General features: G+C 37.9%; 1 protein-coding gene and 1 pseudogene across 1 annotated transcript; one reads left to right on the top strand and one right to left on the bottom strand.

The window, feature by feature from the left end:
- Positions 1–16,068, top strand: part of LOC111197347 (zinc finger protein 271-like) — a 109,768-nt pseudogene that overhangs the window by 71,917 nt on the left and 21,783 nt on the right.
- LOC125801520 (zinc finger protein 239-like) lies at positions 1,515–3,921 on the bottom strand. Its single transcript, XM_049478325.1, has 2 exons — positions 3,852–3,921; positions 1,515–2,532 (listed from the first exon to the last, which is right to left on the bottom strand). The coding sequence occupies exon 2, from the start codon at positions 2,399–2,401 to the stop codon at positions 1,715–1,717; it is 687 nt and encodes a 228-aa protein (XP_049334282.1). The 5' UTR covers positions 2,402–2,532; positions 3,852–3,921; the 3' UTR covers positions 1,515–1,714.

Here is a 16,068-nt window from a genome sequence, read left to right as displayed (position 1 = left end):
TTGCGGTTTACTTTACCCAAGTCAATTTATACACTTAAATTCTTCTTTGGTTGCCAGTTAATACTTAAAAAAATAATAACATAAGACATTCTGAAGATCCATCAGGTCACAGAGAAGTTTCCAACCATTTCTTGAGAAAACACACTGAGATTACACATATGGCAATATAATTTTTTTTTTTATTGAAACAAACAGATATAAAATATATATGGAGGTGAAGCAATACAAATATAAGTTGTAATGACCATACAGATTAATGAACTAGATATTCTTAATAACTTTGGAGATTAAGAAAAAACATTAAGCAATAGATGATATCCAATTAGGAAAGGAGAATATAGCTTGAGTAATACAACACAACCAAATATCCCTATGTATTCCTCTATGCCAAAAGATTTTATATCAGACCAATTGAACCATAGACCATTGAGAACACCAGCAAATGGAATGAAGGAGAACCTTACTGAGCTACACAAACCTGGAGAGGGTTGATTTTAGTATAGAAGCTACAGCTGGAGCGTTTTATTTAACCTCTGGAAAAGATTTTGTTGGCCTCCCTTCAGGGTCTGGATGCTCCTCTGGTCCACACGGCAGTACCCGGCACAGTGTCGTCTCTCTGTGTCTTTGGGTCTCACTTTTGTGATCACTCTCTCTGGTGTTCCTCAGGTGGTGTTTTCCACTTTTCATTTCATATGGATGGGCCTAGCGGTTAATAGCATTAAGGTAAGCTATGCTAAGCTTGATGAACTGAGAATGGCTTCCAGAGTGAAAACAAAGATACTAGAAATTATTGGAATAAATCAAATCTGCATAAACTAGAAAAGAGGTTAAATGCTTTTAAAACCTTCTAATTAAAAGCACTATAGTCCTAAACGTTTAGTTGCAAGCTAAGATTTCTACTTTACACTTAACAACTATGACATCTACATTTTAAAGACTAATTTAAGCTAATCTAATATCTAAAGCAAACATTGGCAGTGCCCTCGCTCAAACTCCAAACTCGAGAGAACTCTCCTACCGCAACTACCCTAAAAACTGAGCTCCGTTTAACCTGCAAAGTCTAAATGACTCTTTGTTAGTTTCAAAGACTATGATAGGCTTCACTTTTTTGGGCCTTTCGCTGAGGCTCCAATCTTCTTACTGGTGGAGGAGAAACCTACCTGAATGCACTTCTATTGGTTCTATTGCTTGTCCCAAAGGAAAGATATCAAACTCTGATCAACTCTGTGGATCACAACGTCAGAAATCTACAATATATTCTAAGACACATAGTTAATTTTTAAACTAAGCATGTCCTGAAATTATAAAATCTACACTCTTTTAATGTTTCATATTATTAGTTCTAAAAGCCAATGCAGTGCTCCTATAAATTTGTCAAGTTTTTATCATTCATGTTACGAAAAAGGTTTAACATATTAGGATGATGAAATATATGTGCTTAGTTCATGAAGTTAGCGGTACCATGTATGATTTGGTGTTTAAAAACTTATTAAACCACAACACATTCGACTGAATGGTGGAGATCTCTGTAGGCATTAACTAATGTAGGTATTCAAACATACATGAAAACATAACACGAAATTCAATAAACATCATCTCCGGAATAGATTCATTTTGCTGAACCTGTAAAAAGGCATTGCTAAATGCACTGGTGCAATGGGAGATGAAATTGTCGAGAAAAACACTTCCCACAGTCTGAGCAGTGATACGGTTTCTATCCTGTGTGAATGCGATGGTGTTTTTTGAGATTACCCTGTCGATTAAAACTCTTTCCACACTCTGAGCAGTAATACGGTCTTACTCCTGTGTGAATGCGCTGGTGTATTTTGAGATGACTCTGTTCAGTAAAACTCTTCCCACAGTCTGAGCAGTGATACGGTTTCTCTCCTGTGTGAATGCGCTGATGCAGTTTGAGAGTACTCTGCTGATTAAAACTCTTCCCACAGTCTGAGCAGTAATACGGTTTCTCTCCTGTGTGAATGCGCTGGTGTATTTTAAAATTACTCTGTTGAGTAAAACTCCTCCCACAATCGGAGCAGTGATACGGTTTCTCTCCTGTGTGAATGCGCTGGTGTTTTTTGAGATGACCCTCTTGATTAAAACTCTTCCCACAGTCTGAGCAGTAATACGGTTTCTCTCCTGTGTGAATGCGCTGGTGTTGATTGAGATTACTCTGTTTAGTAAAATTCTTCCCACAGTCTGAGCAGTGAAACGGTTTCTCTCCTGTGTGAATGCGCTGATGCAGTTTGAGATGCCTCTGTTTAGTAAATCTCTTCCCACAGTCTGAGCAGTGATACGGTTTCTCTCCTGTGTGAATGTGCTGGTGGTTTTTGAGATTACTCTGTTTAGTAAAACTCTTTACAGAGTGCTGATGTTTCTCCATGTCAGGACTTGACTTCATTTGTCTGTTAAATGTATCAAACAATTTCTGCGTGTTCTGGAGATACTTCAGGACGGCTTCTGCTTCACCTCTTTCAGCAGTTTGACATTCCTCTTAGTTAAATATGAATTTCAGGAGAATATTTTTCATTTCTGTAAAAGACAAAGAAAAATAAACTGAAAAGGCAGGCCAATAAACTGTAGAGATCTACCTGAATCAGTTACATTATATACACAAAACTACTGGGATCTCATACTATCAAAAAGCTTTTGTACTTTTATCTCATTCTAAGTGAGTGACATTACCCGTTAATCTGAAGCTTTGAGGCGTGCGCTGAAAAAACGACACGCATTGGTTCGAATCACTGAGCCGATGTTTGATACATTCTACATTGATCACGTGACCAACGATGTCACGACCAACGATGTTTTTCCTTTACACCAATTTATAAAAGATTCCTGATTTTTTTTTTAAACTGCTGATAGCAGTTCATTATTTTCCACCACATTAGCTTCAGACTAACAGTGATATGCACTCCTGAATTCAATACGTGTTTTTTTATCTCCCAAGCAAACCCGGGTGCTTGTTAATTATTGTATTATAATAAATGTTATTTTATACAATATACAGTATCAGTGGAGACTTATTTCATGCATCTACATACCATCACAGCTCCAGAAATTACATTTTAATTAGTTCAATCATAAAAGATATGTTTGTATCTTTAACATAAAATATGAAAAGAAACGCAAATGGATGGACGTCGGACAATGTAGTATCTATTTATGTCTGAAATGTCCACATTCTCACTTAGGAAGAAGTAAAAAAGTTTTGTATCCAAATTAAAAGAATAAAATATATCCTAGCTTGGGGAAGTATTAAAAACGTTGGTAACATTAGATACTTGGTTAAAAAAACACTGGGAACATTGGCTAGCTAGATAACATTAGATACTTGGTTAATAAAAAACACTGGGAACATTGGCTATCTAGATAACATTAGCTACTTGGTTAAAAAGCACTGGGAACATTGGCTAGCAAGATAACATTAGATACTGGTTAAAAAAGCGCTGACAACTTTAGCTAGCTGGGAAATGTTAACTGCCGGTTAAAAACGCTGATAACATTAGCTATCTGGCTAACATAAGTACTTTGGTCCCCTATTATGGGCCAGTTCTGCCTATTAAACAGTTCTCTTTTTCTCTCTGCCAGTCGCGCTAAGGAAACATGTCAGCTCCCACTGTAGATAAACACTTAAACATTATTCTCACATTTAAAAAAATCATATATCATCATATATCATTTTACTATTGCTAACACTTTTGTAAATATGTGGATAAAAAAACAGTGTGGAGCAAGCACAGCATGAACGATATAGAAAAATATCGAATAGCAAGAGCAGTTTTGTTAAAAGAATACAGCTACTTATATTAATTTTGAAGGTAAATTAATGTGAGAGAGATTCTCCATACCTTCTGTAGTTCAGCTGATCCTGCTCTTACTACAGACCCCGGAAGCTCAGCCTCATCCGGGTTATGTAGAGCCCCGCCCCCTCCCCCGCTATATCACATTATACCCCATCACCGCTAAAGGGAGCCCGCGAGGGAGTCCTCAATGCATGGAGCTGAATGGAGCTAAACAGCTAAAACTCTCATTTAAAACACTGTATAACTACTTCTCTGGGGTTTTCCTTTAATTTTACAAAGTAGAACAAAGTATTTCACTAAAATAGGAAAGAAAACAAAACCGTTTATTTCCATTTTCTAAAACTAATGTTTTTATTTAGTAAATGTACTAGCATTACTGCTACTGATGCTGGAGTTACACACAGAACTCATTTTAAAGGATTTAAAACTGCAGTTTAAAAGCAGTTTTAATAATTACCTCTGCAGTGATGAAACAGTTATAGTTGTTCTGTTTTGAGGAAATTAGTAAAAATTTTACTCTATAAAGTATCAAACATTTATAAATTCTTACTTTGCTAAAAAATAATATTTTTTAAATGTTTGATACTTTTTTTGAATCAAAAATTATTTATGCGTTTTTATACATTCCAAACTCTGTCAAGTGGCTTGAGATTCAGAGCAGATTCTGAAGTGAGTTTTTTCCTCTATAGAGATTCTCTGATTGCTCCTGTACAACTCCAACAAACAGCACTTACTAATTACTATAGAAAGATCATCAGTGCTGTTGTTAGAGCACCAATTGTTACATTGATTCCGGTAGACACTTTTTTTTAAATCTAAATTTAATTTAAAATATTATGGTTACATTTTATTTACATTTACCTTCTTGATGTCCTGCAGGTTCTTGAAAAGGAGATCGTACTGCAGTAGATCTTGTTTGTTGCTCACCTTGTCTAAAGTCTTACTATTTATGTATTCTGAAATCTTTTCATAAATTGAGGTCATTCACAGCTCCTCCCTGTAAAATCACTCTCTGACATCACAATGAACCATCCTGATTTCTGTATAGAAGGGTACGTAACACTTGTAAAAGCATTTAAAACTTCATATTCAAATATCAGTTTTTAAACTAATTAAATATAAAATAAAAAAATATTTGTTTAAGAGTTTATTTGTTTATAGGAGGGTGTTTTTTTTTTTAACTTTTCCAAAATAAGTCCAGTAAGCGTTCTCATTCTACTACAAAATATTGACCAATTTTGATAGAATTTATTTTACATATTAGAGGAAGAAGTTACTGATGTTGAAGAATACGTTTGCCAGGTTATATCTGGTTTTGTGTAGAAATATGAGACAAACACCTCTGGTTGCTTGAGTTACTTAAAACTACCCCAACAAATAGAACTTACCAAATTTTACTCAAGGGTCAGCACTATTTTTACAATTGTTAACAATTGTGACATTTCTTTTCAACGCTTTCTTTAAAACAAAGATCCATTAGAACTAAGAAATCTTATATGTAAGAATACTTTACACCAAGAAACGCTATATTAAAAAATAATTCTTAATTTGATTAGTTATGTTGGTATATAATTTAATAAAATCATGTAGTCCATATTTAATTTAAAACTGAATAATAAAATTTGATTACTGAAAATGAACCGAATAAGGTGAGCTTTCAATTGATCAATAGTAACATTTTGACTACCCCAAAGAAAAGGGATTTTTTTGTGTGTCTTGTACAAATTTTGTACACATCCGTGTTGTTTTGGGTCAATTTGACCCCACACTGTTTAGCTTTATAAACATATAAAAAATATCAGAATTTTACACATTTGTGTTGAATGATGTGAAGGTCAATATGACATGCAATTTTATAATCTTCAGCAACTTTAGATCCCTAAAATAACATCATTATAACTGTATTAGTGCAAAAAACACTGACAGTTCACAGGACAGGGGGGGGGGGGGCGGGGAAAACATAATTCTCATGAGAACTTGATATTTCTCATTCTGTGGAGGAATATATTGTTCCTACAAACATATTGATAGTTCACACAACATAGTGGTTATGCAGAGATATAAAAGGTTTCACAGCAGCTTCAGCAGCTCTTTCACCATGACAGAGACATAGAGGAGAATGTGTCTGAGAAAAAGGAGGACTTTAGAGAGGATCCTGATTATAATGAATCCTCCTCTGATGAGAATGAGCCCTTTACTGTAGTCTCTCAACCAATAGAAAACAGACTACCTTCCAAAAGTAAAAAGTTATTATGGTCTGTCTCCCCACTTGAAGAAAATGATAAACTTAGTGCTGCTAATGTAATCAGAATAGTTCCAGGTCTCAGCAGATACGCTGTCAGCCACGTCCAAACATAAAATCAGCATTTGAGTTCTTCAGAACACCATCAATCTAAAAGGATAAACTACTGTAGATGATACGTTTAGAGGGAGGTGTGTGTTTAGAGGGATAGTTAGAAAGACTTGGATTTAATCCCACATGTAAGTCTACATTGTGTTGCTCAGTTTGGAGAGTACAAGTGAAAAGGAGAAGAAAGAACAGGTGTTTGGGCTGCAGACAGATCCAGCACGTCTCTAAACACAGTCCATGTCTCCTCCGTATCCTACGCTTCAATAACACAGAAACAAGGCAGGACTGATGAGATCTTAATAAACTCAGCAATATGGGATGAATGGAACAAGTAGGATCTTCTTCTTTACAATCCAGACTCCCATGTGACTGAGCATGAATTTCTGCTCATTTGTTTTTTCCTGTGGTCAAATTGGCCCCAAACAGAATACTTGTTACTATTCAAGAGAACATTAAATCTTTTTCATTACAAATTTTTTAATGACTATTCAAGGAGTCAACAAACAAATATAGCATGTGACATAAACTTTTACATTATATTACATTTGGCAGACGCTTTTGTCCAAAGCGACTTACAATATTGAAGTGCAAATAATAGAAGAGGTTAAGTACAAAAATAATAGAAGTTAAAAACAAAACATCTTTAGATAGGGCCTTAAGGAGGTCAGAGGGAAATAATGGGATAGAGGAGTAGAGAAGAGGAAGAAGGAGATGAGATTAGAATTAGTTAGTTTGTTAACTTGGGTAAAAATGTTCTTAATATATAATAATTTTTTGTAGTTTGAAATTGCTGGGGTCAAATTGACCCCAAACATAAAAGGTGTTAGTAAATTTGAAGGTAACAGAAGGATTAAAACTACCCAAACAAATGGCACTTACCAATTTTACTCAAAGGTCAGAACTATTGTTAAAGTAGAAATTGTGACATTTCTTTTCAACACTTTCTTCAATACAGAGATCTATTAGAACTATAAAATCTTTACGATTCTTTCAATATGTAAGAGTGCTTTACACCAAGAACCCATATGTTAACAAATGATTCTTAATGTGCTTGACTTGGTCCTCACTGTTGGTGGTTTTCAAGTGTGAAGTACCCTTCTATACAGAAATCAGGATGGTCCATTGTGATGTCAGAGAGTGATTTTACAGGGAGGAGCTGTGAATTACCTCAATTTATGGAAAGCTTTCAGAATACATAAATAGAAAGACTTTAGACAAGGTGAGCAACAAACAAGATCTGCTGCAGTACGATCTCCTTTTCAAGAATCTACAGAACATCAAGAAGGTAAATGTAAATAAAATGTAACCAAAATATTTTAAATGAAATTTAGATTTAAATAAAAGTGTTTACTGGAATCAATGTCACAATTGATGCTCTAACAACAGCACTGATCTTTCCATAGTAATTAGTAAGTGCTATAAGGTAGTTTGAAGTGACTCTAACAATGAAATACATTTTTCTGATAAACTGGTGCACATTTCTATCTCTTCTATCTCTGAGTGTCACTCTAACTGTAACCATCTTACCTAAATTGAAATGTAAGTGCAAACAAGTTGGGGCATCACTTGAAGTTTACCATCAACAGTGAGGACCAAGTCCATCTGGTACAACTTTAGCATTTATTACACAGTGTTAAAAAGGTTTTATCAGTTTAGTGTAAATTTTTGAACAGTGTTAACTTACATGGTAAATTTTGTCAGTACAAAATTGTTTGAATATCTATGGTGACCATCACAAAGTGAAGCACTGATTATTTAATACAAGGAGTACGTGCTTCTCTTTGGTGTAGTCTAAATGGTACTATTGATCAATTAAGTGAAAGCTCTTTAGCATTTATTACATACACAGTGTTAAAAAGGTTATACATTATTTACCATTAAAATTCCTTAAACTAATGGCTCAGGTCATAATTAACTAACATGATCTACTACTATTTTTAAACATTGGTTATTTAGTAATATGTGAATGTCTTGTTTAAAGTCGTTTAACATTTTATTTTAGATATTGTGGACAAATTTTTAGAAATCCACTTATTCTTATGCAATTCCACTTCTTACCTGTTTTACCTGAACATCTCCGCGCTATAATCCCTCTGAAAACAAATTCTTAATTTTTAAATGTAATATTTTACAAGCTGACTTTTATATTAGCAACTGTTGCTCATTTCACAGAGATGTTCAGCAGCAACTCCATAAACATCTGCCAGAAAGACACGTGACTTTTCCACCAAAATAAAAGTCCGCCTATAAAATATTACATTTTAAAAGAAAGAATTGGTTTTGGAAATGATTGTAGTGAGGCATGGGTCAGGTATAACTCTGTAAAGTGGAATTCCACTCTGTCACTAGTGTTTTTTATAAGTAATGTTGATAAACTTACTGATTTAACAGAAAACTATTTTACTGTGATGATAAACATCCCAGCAAAAAGCTACACATCGGCCCTTCGTGGGCTAAGTGTGGGCACTGTGGGCAGGGGCTAGCCCATTAAAATTCCAAACAGGCCCAACATGGGTTTTCTGTGGGCAGCCTGTTCATTGGCTGGCCCACTCAAATCCTATAAAAGGCCGCTGTGGGCTAGCCTGAACTGGTCCAGTGCATTAATGCCCCTGTAGGCCCAGTGTGGGAATTATTTGGACAGCCAACACTTTGATGCGCCCACACAAATCCCAGGCAGGCCCACTGTGGGTCAGCCCACATTCAGCCTGCACCATTTCACACCCTGAAGGGCCAGTGTGGGTTATATGTGGGCAACCCGCACTCTGGCATGCCTACACAAATCCCATGCAGAGCCAGTGTGGGTCAGCCCAAATTCAGCCTGCACTATTTCACACCCTGAAGGGCCAGTGTGGGTTATATGTGGGCAACCCGCACTCTGGCATGCCCACACAAATCCCATGCAGAGCCAGTGTGGGTCAGCCCACATTCAGCCTGCACTATTTCACACCCTGAAGGGCCAGTGTGGGTTATATGTGGGCAACCCGCACTCTGGCATGCCCACACAAATCCCATGCAGAGCCAGTGTGGGTCAGCCCAAATTCAGCCTGCACCATTTCACACCCTGAAGGGCCAGTGTGGGTTATATGTGGGCAACCCGCACTCTGGCATGCCTACACAAATCCCATGCAGAGCCAGTGTGGGTCAGCCCAAATTCAGCCTGCACTATTTCACACCCTGAAGGGCCAGTGTGGGTTATATGTGGGCAACCCGCACTCTGGCATGCCCACACAAATCCCATGCAGAGCCAGTGTGGGTCAGCCCACATTCAGCCTGCACTATTTCACACCCTGAAGGGCCAGTGTGGGTTATATGTGGGCAACCCGCACTCTGGCATGCCCACACAAATCCCATGCAGAGCCAGTGTGGGTCAGCCCAAATTCAGCCTGCACTATTTCACACCCTGAAGGGCCAGTGTGGGTTATATGTGGGCAACCCGCACTCTGGCATGCCCACACAAATCCCAGGCAGGCCCACTGTGGGTCAGCCCACATTCAGCCTGCACCATTTCACACCCTGAAGGGCCAGTGTGGGTTATATGTGGGCAACCCGCACTCTGGCATGCCCACACAAATCCCATGCAGAGCCAGTGTGGGTCAGCCCAAATTCAGCCTGCACTATTTCACACCCTGAAGGGCCAGTGTGGGTTATATGTGGGCAACCCGCACTCTGGCATGCCCACACAAATCCCAGGCAGGCCCACTGTGGGTCAGCCCACATTCAGCCTGCACCATTTCACACCCTGAAGGGCCAGTGTGGGTTATATGTGGGCAACCCGCACTCTGGCATGCCCACACAAATCCCATGCAGAGCCAGTGTGGGTCAGCCCAAATTCAGCCTGCACCATTTTACACCCTGAAGGGCCAGTGTGGGATATATGTGGGCAACCTGCACTTTAGCATGCCTACACAAATCCCATGCAGAGCCAGTGTGGGTCAGCCCAAATTCAGCATGCACTATTTCACACCCTGAAGGGCCAGTGTGGGTTAAATGTGGGCAACCCACACTCTGGCATGCCCACACAAATCCCATGCAGAGCCAGTGCACTGCACCATTTCACACCCTGAAGGGCCAGTGTAGGATATATGTGGGCAAAACACTTTAGCATGCCTACACAAATCCCATGCAGAGCCAGTGTGGGTCAGCCCAAATTCAGCCTGCACCATTTTACATCCTGAAGGGCCAGTGTAGGATATATGTGGGCAAAGCACAGTTTAGCATGCCCATACAATTCCCATGCAGAGCCAGTGTGGTCAGCCCAAATTCAGCCTGCACCATTTCATACCCTGAAGGGCCGGTATGGGTTATATGTCTGCAACCTGCACTTTGGCATGTGCACACAAATGTCATGCAGGGACACTGTGGGTCAGCCCAAATTCAGCCTGCACCATTTCACACCCGGTATGGGTTATATGTCGGCAACCTGCACTTTGGCATGTGCACACAAATGTCATGCAGGGACACTGTGGGTCAGCCCAAATTCAGCCTGCACCATTTACACACTGTAGGCATTGTGGGTTGTATGTGGGCAGCACGCACACATATGTGAGCATGCCCACACAAATCCTATGCTAGGTTACTCTGGGTCAGCCCAAATTTACCATACAATATTTTACAATCTGAAAGTTTGTGTCATAACAAGTTCATATGAAGGGTATCTGAATATTTTTTTATTGTTTTTGTCTGTGAGAGCTAGGTAGATTAGCTAGCTTAGTGGATAGGAGCAACACTGTGTGAAATGTAGCATCAGCTCTGAAATATTTTCTAAACCAAAAGTGGAGAAAAATCAAGGTACCACAGCAGAGTTGTGCAGAGACCTTTGGAGGGGCAGGTGCTCAAAGTCAAAAGGGTGCACATGGAGCAAAAATTTGAAACACCTGTAATATCATTGATAAACTCTGATGCACATAAAACACACACACACACACACACACACCCAGTAACATCTCATATTTGTCAAGACATATACTGTATAGCTATACATTTTTATTTATAAAAATATTTTTATTTAATATTTTGGATAGCTACGAATTTGCTCCATGGTGCTGATTCATAATCTCACCTTTATTATTGGTAGTGCTGATAATAAATAAATAAAAATATTAAATTATAAATGTATTTGTGCTTGACTATACACTTTGTGTAAGCCAGCAAGCAAGGTTATAAAAGTAACATATTTTTTTATTTTTGCATGTGATATTTAATTTGTGTGTATTCGTGTGGGCGCGACAGGGCAGTGAGGGCATGTCAATGTGGATCATGTGACCGACGAATCCACCCCCCTCCCCCTCCCCCCACGTGCCTTTACCACAGAGCAACGATCAAGCTTAAAGGCAAAGTCAGTGAGTGACTTTGGTCTGTCAAAGTGACTAAAAGGTAAGTTATAATTTCTGTTCTACTATCCGCTTTTCTATTTTTTGCTAATGTATGCTAATGTGGTGCTAATGCAGTTACCACTCTCAGGTTATTGTAGCATTATAAGGGTAGCTATGTCGAAGTTAGCATTGTGCTAAAAAAAAGTTAGCATTGTGCTAAGTTAGAATGAGAATTTACCTCACATTTAAATAACACAAGGGGCTCCCAAGTTGGCAGCTTATCTCGGCTCTTGGAGAAAGACTGCTGTTAAGTAAGTTAACTTTATATCCAAGTATGTCAACAATAACCAGCTAAGGGAACAATGGCTTGCTAAGGGAAATATTAAGGGAAATGTAAAATGGAAAGATATCCACTTAAGCTAAGGGAAAGATAGCCAGTTAAGCTAAGGGAAAGCTAGCCAGCTAAGCTAACGAAAATATAGCCAGTTAAGCTAAGGGAAAGATATCCAGCTAAGCTAACGGAAATATAGCCAGTTAAGCTAAGGGAAAGATATCCAGCTAAGCTAAGGGAAAGATAGCCAGTTAAGCTAAGGGAAAGATATCATTTTAAAAAGTTTTTTGTATTTTTGTGAACCTGATATCCTGATATCGGCCACCTCACATGTTTATAGAATGTAACTACCAGTCACACACAGTGACTGTAAAGGCTATTTATGTTTCACCATGAATAGCCTGAAGAAATTCAAATTCAAATAACTATCACTATATAAGAATCACTGTAATCAAATACAGTCTGCAAATTTCTCTAAAATTAAGCATTGTACATGAAAAGACACTAACAGATATTGATATTATGATTAACTATATCTGTTCTATTTATGTAAAATACATGTGTCTATTTTCTCCTTCATTATTATTGCTGTGAGATAAAAAACTTAATGCAAAAACTAATGTTATATTCAATTAGAATTTTTTTTTACTGGTTTGATTGGGATGACATTTTGGTTCCAAGTCTACAAGCAAGAGGAATAAAATTAATAATAGAGATCAGGGGTGGGTTTCCTGAAAGCTTCGTAACGCTAAGAACTTTGTTAACTCGTACTTAAGATTGATCGTTAATTAAAGAGTGTTTCCCAAACCCGTGCGTAACTAAAGTACTACGTAAACTCGATCGCAGATTAACGAGTGCTCTCACCCAGTCGTTATTCTTAAGAGCTTCTTTAAGGGATCTCTACTTGCAGTTCAGCACCTTAAACACCAGGGACCGCCAATTTTGAGGGAGAAAAATTATAATTTCCCTGGTTGAAGCAATTATATTTTGTTACTATTAATTATAACAAATTATATATATATATATATATAATTATTATTATAATAATTAATATATTATATTATATTATATTATATTATATTATATTATATTATATTATATTATATTATATTATATTATATTATTTGACGTGTCTGCGGGTGCTCCGGTTTCCTCCCACAGTCCAAAGCTAATTGGATGTCGGATAAAAATTGCCCCTTAGGTGTGAGTGGATGTGTCTGTGTGTCTGTCTGCCCTGCGATGGATTGGCGGCCTGTCCAGGGTGTATTCTGCCTTCAGCCCGATCCCGGCTGGTATAGACTCCAGCCAGTGAGTGAATGAGTTATATTATATTATATTATATTATATTATAATGCCAACTTTGTCTGTGGCTTGTAGTCTGACTGGGCATACTGGAATTGACCAATCAAACCCATAAATTATTAAAATACAGATTCCTGTAGATGATGCTCACGGTCTAAGCAAAGCTGCAAAGTCAGCAAGTCCGTGGATTCTGTAATCAGGCTGTTATGTGGCATACACACACTTATATACACTTCCCACCAGCCCGGGAATTACAGCACAATACAATATATTTCCATGCTATTGGGAAAATCCCTGGTACTGTAGGTCCGGTGCAGGGGACGCCTGCAGTGTCTTTACTCACACCTACACGTATTGTAAAGGGTATCGGTGAATGTGCAGGTAATATTTAATATTATTCTTTATTTAGATGCTTCTAACCAACATTGTGTCCGTTCATCTGGGCAAACTCTGGGGTGTGTCAGCTCGCAAATATATAAATACCAGTCAGTTGACACGTCTCATTAAATGTTTTTTTTTTTTTACATTGTCGATTAATATTAAAACTATGAAAATAATTAATTGACGCATATGGAATTAACAAAAGTTAACAAAAAGGTGCATGGCCTTTACAATCCCCTGACCTAAACCCAACTGAGATGGTGATTTAGGATGAGCTGGAGCTTTACAGTGTGTGTGTGTGTGTGTGTGTGTGTGTGTGTGTGTGTGTGTGTGTGTGTATATATATATATATATATATATATATATATATATATATATATATATATATATATATATATATATATACACACACCGGAACATACGTATATGTATTATTATATTATTTTTATATTATTAATAATTATAATAATAATAAATTAATATTATCAATATTACTATTAATAATATTAGTACAATATCTATTAATATAATATATATATATTAACAATAATAGTTTTAAAAAGTAAAAAAAGTTTAATTTTTATTAAACATTTATATATAAACATATGACTTATTTATTTAGTCATATGTATCTTTAGGAGTATTTTATTAATGCCAAAGTACATCCTTTTGTAATTTAAATTTCAAAATATGTATAATATTGATGATTACAACACTTTTTTTTACATTTTTAGGGTGTAATACTGAATAAATACTGCATAATAATCGATATTTGTGGATCGATTGAGCGCGCTGTTTCGGGGGAGGAGTCAACAAAGATGTTCTTTAACCTCCTTTGTTAATTTTCACGTTGCGAAGCTCTTTGGGAAACACTCGCAGAACTGGCTCGTTCTTTACTCACGTCATTTGTTATTGGCTAAGGTTGACTGTTTTCGGGAAACCCACCCCAGAGGCTTTGTTCCAGTAGCAATAATAGTATCAGTTTATTATTCATCTACTACATCAGTCTAGTGCATTTAAGTATTTATTCAAGAATATTATTTGCTGTTTTTATTGATGTTTATATATATATATATATATATATATATAGATATATATATATATTAATTTAAGTTGTATAATTCTTTGTTATTTTGTATTATGTTTGATATTTATATCATACTGTTTATTATAAATACTGTTTTTGCAAATGGAGATATTTATGCAGTACATGTTTATCTACATGCTAAAATATAAATTTGGGATTTATTATTAAGTAATTTACTTAAATAATGTTGTGTGTTGTTTATATTTCATACATGATACTTTGTAATAAATTAATTAATTTACTATACACTTTAAATTGTGTTATTTATTTAATTGTTTTACAGCCAGTTGCAAAAAATGTCAAAGTGCCAATAGCACAGCTTTAAATTTTCTTCCTTGAAAAATGTTCTCTGTTCAATATTGCACAGTTCTAAAAATTTGGGGCCACAATTGGTTTTCCACTGAGGGCATGAGTCATTGTGTGTGTGTGTGTGTGTGTGTGTGTGTGTGTGTGTGTGTGTGTGTGTGTGTGTTAGAGCTCTGCAAATCTCTGTTGGCCCAATGGGCCAATGCTTTGGTGTTGATTTTGTATAGAGGAGTAAATCTTCGCTGGCCAAATGTGGGCTGCCTGAAAAGGGCCCACGCCGTGGGGCCGACGCTATACTGGTGAGCAAATCTCCATTGGCCCAATGTGGGCTGCCTGAAATGGGCCGACGCCATGGTGCTGGTGCCGTCCCGATGAGCAAATCTCCGTTGGCCCTAAGTGGGCTGCCCATATGGGGGCGATACTGCACCGACGTGCAAATCCCCAATGGTCCGATTTGGGCTGCCCATATGGGGCCGATGGCGTGGGGCCGATACCGCACCGATGTGCAAATCCCCAATGGCCCGATGTGGGCTGCCCATATGGGGCCGATGGCGTGGGGCCGATACCGCACCGATGTGCAAATCCCCAATGGCCCGATGTGGGCTGCCCATATGGGGCCGATGGCGTGGGGCCGATACCGCACCAACGTGCAAGTCCCCAATGGCCCGATGTGGGCTGCCCATATGGGGCCGATGGCGTGGGGCCGATACCGCACCGATGTGCAAATCCCCAATGGCCCGATGTGGGCTGCCCATATGGGGCCAATGGCGTGGGGCCGATACCGCACCGATGTGCAAATCCCCAATGGCCCGATGTGGGCTGCCCATATGGGGCCGATGGCGTGGGGCCGATACCGCACCGATGTGCAAATCCCCAATGGCCCGATGTGGGCTGCCCATACGGGGCCGATGTGTTGGCCCACATTGGGCCCTCATTGGCCCAGTGTGGGCATGTTTGCTGGGATAGTTTGCAAATATTTTAAAAATGTTAGCAAATTGCAGTATCTTCAGCCACGCTGTTTTATTAAGCTTAGTTTTATTAAGAAATCCCAGTTAAAACCATTAGTGTGGAATATCAAGTGTACCACAGTAATACAGCTCTGCTGTAACTATATTAATATATTTTAAATTTAGGACACACTTTACACACTTTCATTAACCCAAAATAACACCAAAATATTCAGTATTATGAAG

Source organism: Astyanax mexicanus, chromosome 4, assembly GCF_023375975.1.
Source record: "Astyanax mexicanus isolate ESR-SI-001 chromosome 4, AstMex3_surface, whole genome shotgun sequence".
NCBI lineage: Eukaryota > Metazoa > Chordata > Actinopteri > Characiformes > Acestrorhamphidae > Astyanax > Astyanax mexicanus.
This window is presented reverse-complemented; position numbering and strand designations above follow the sequence as displayed.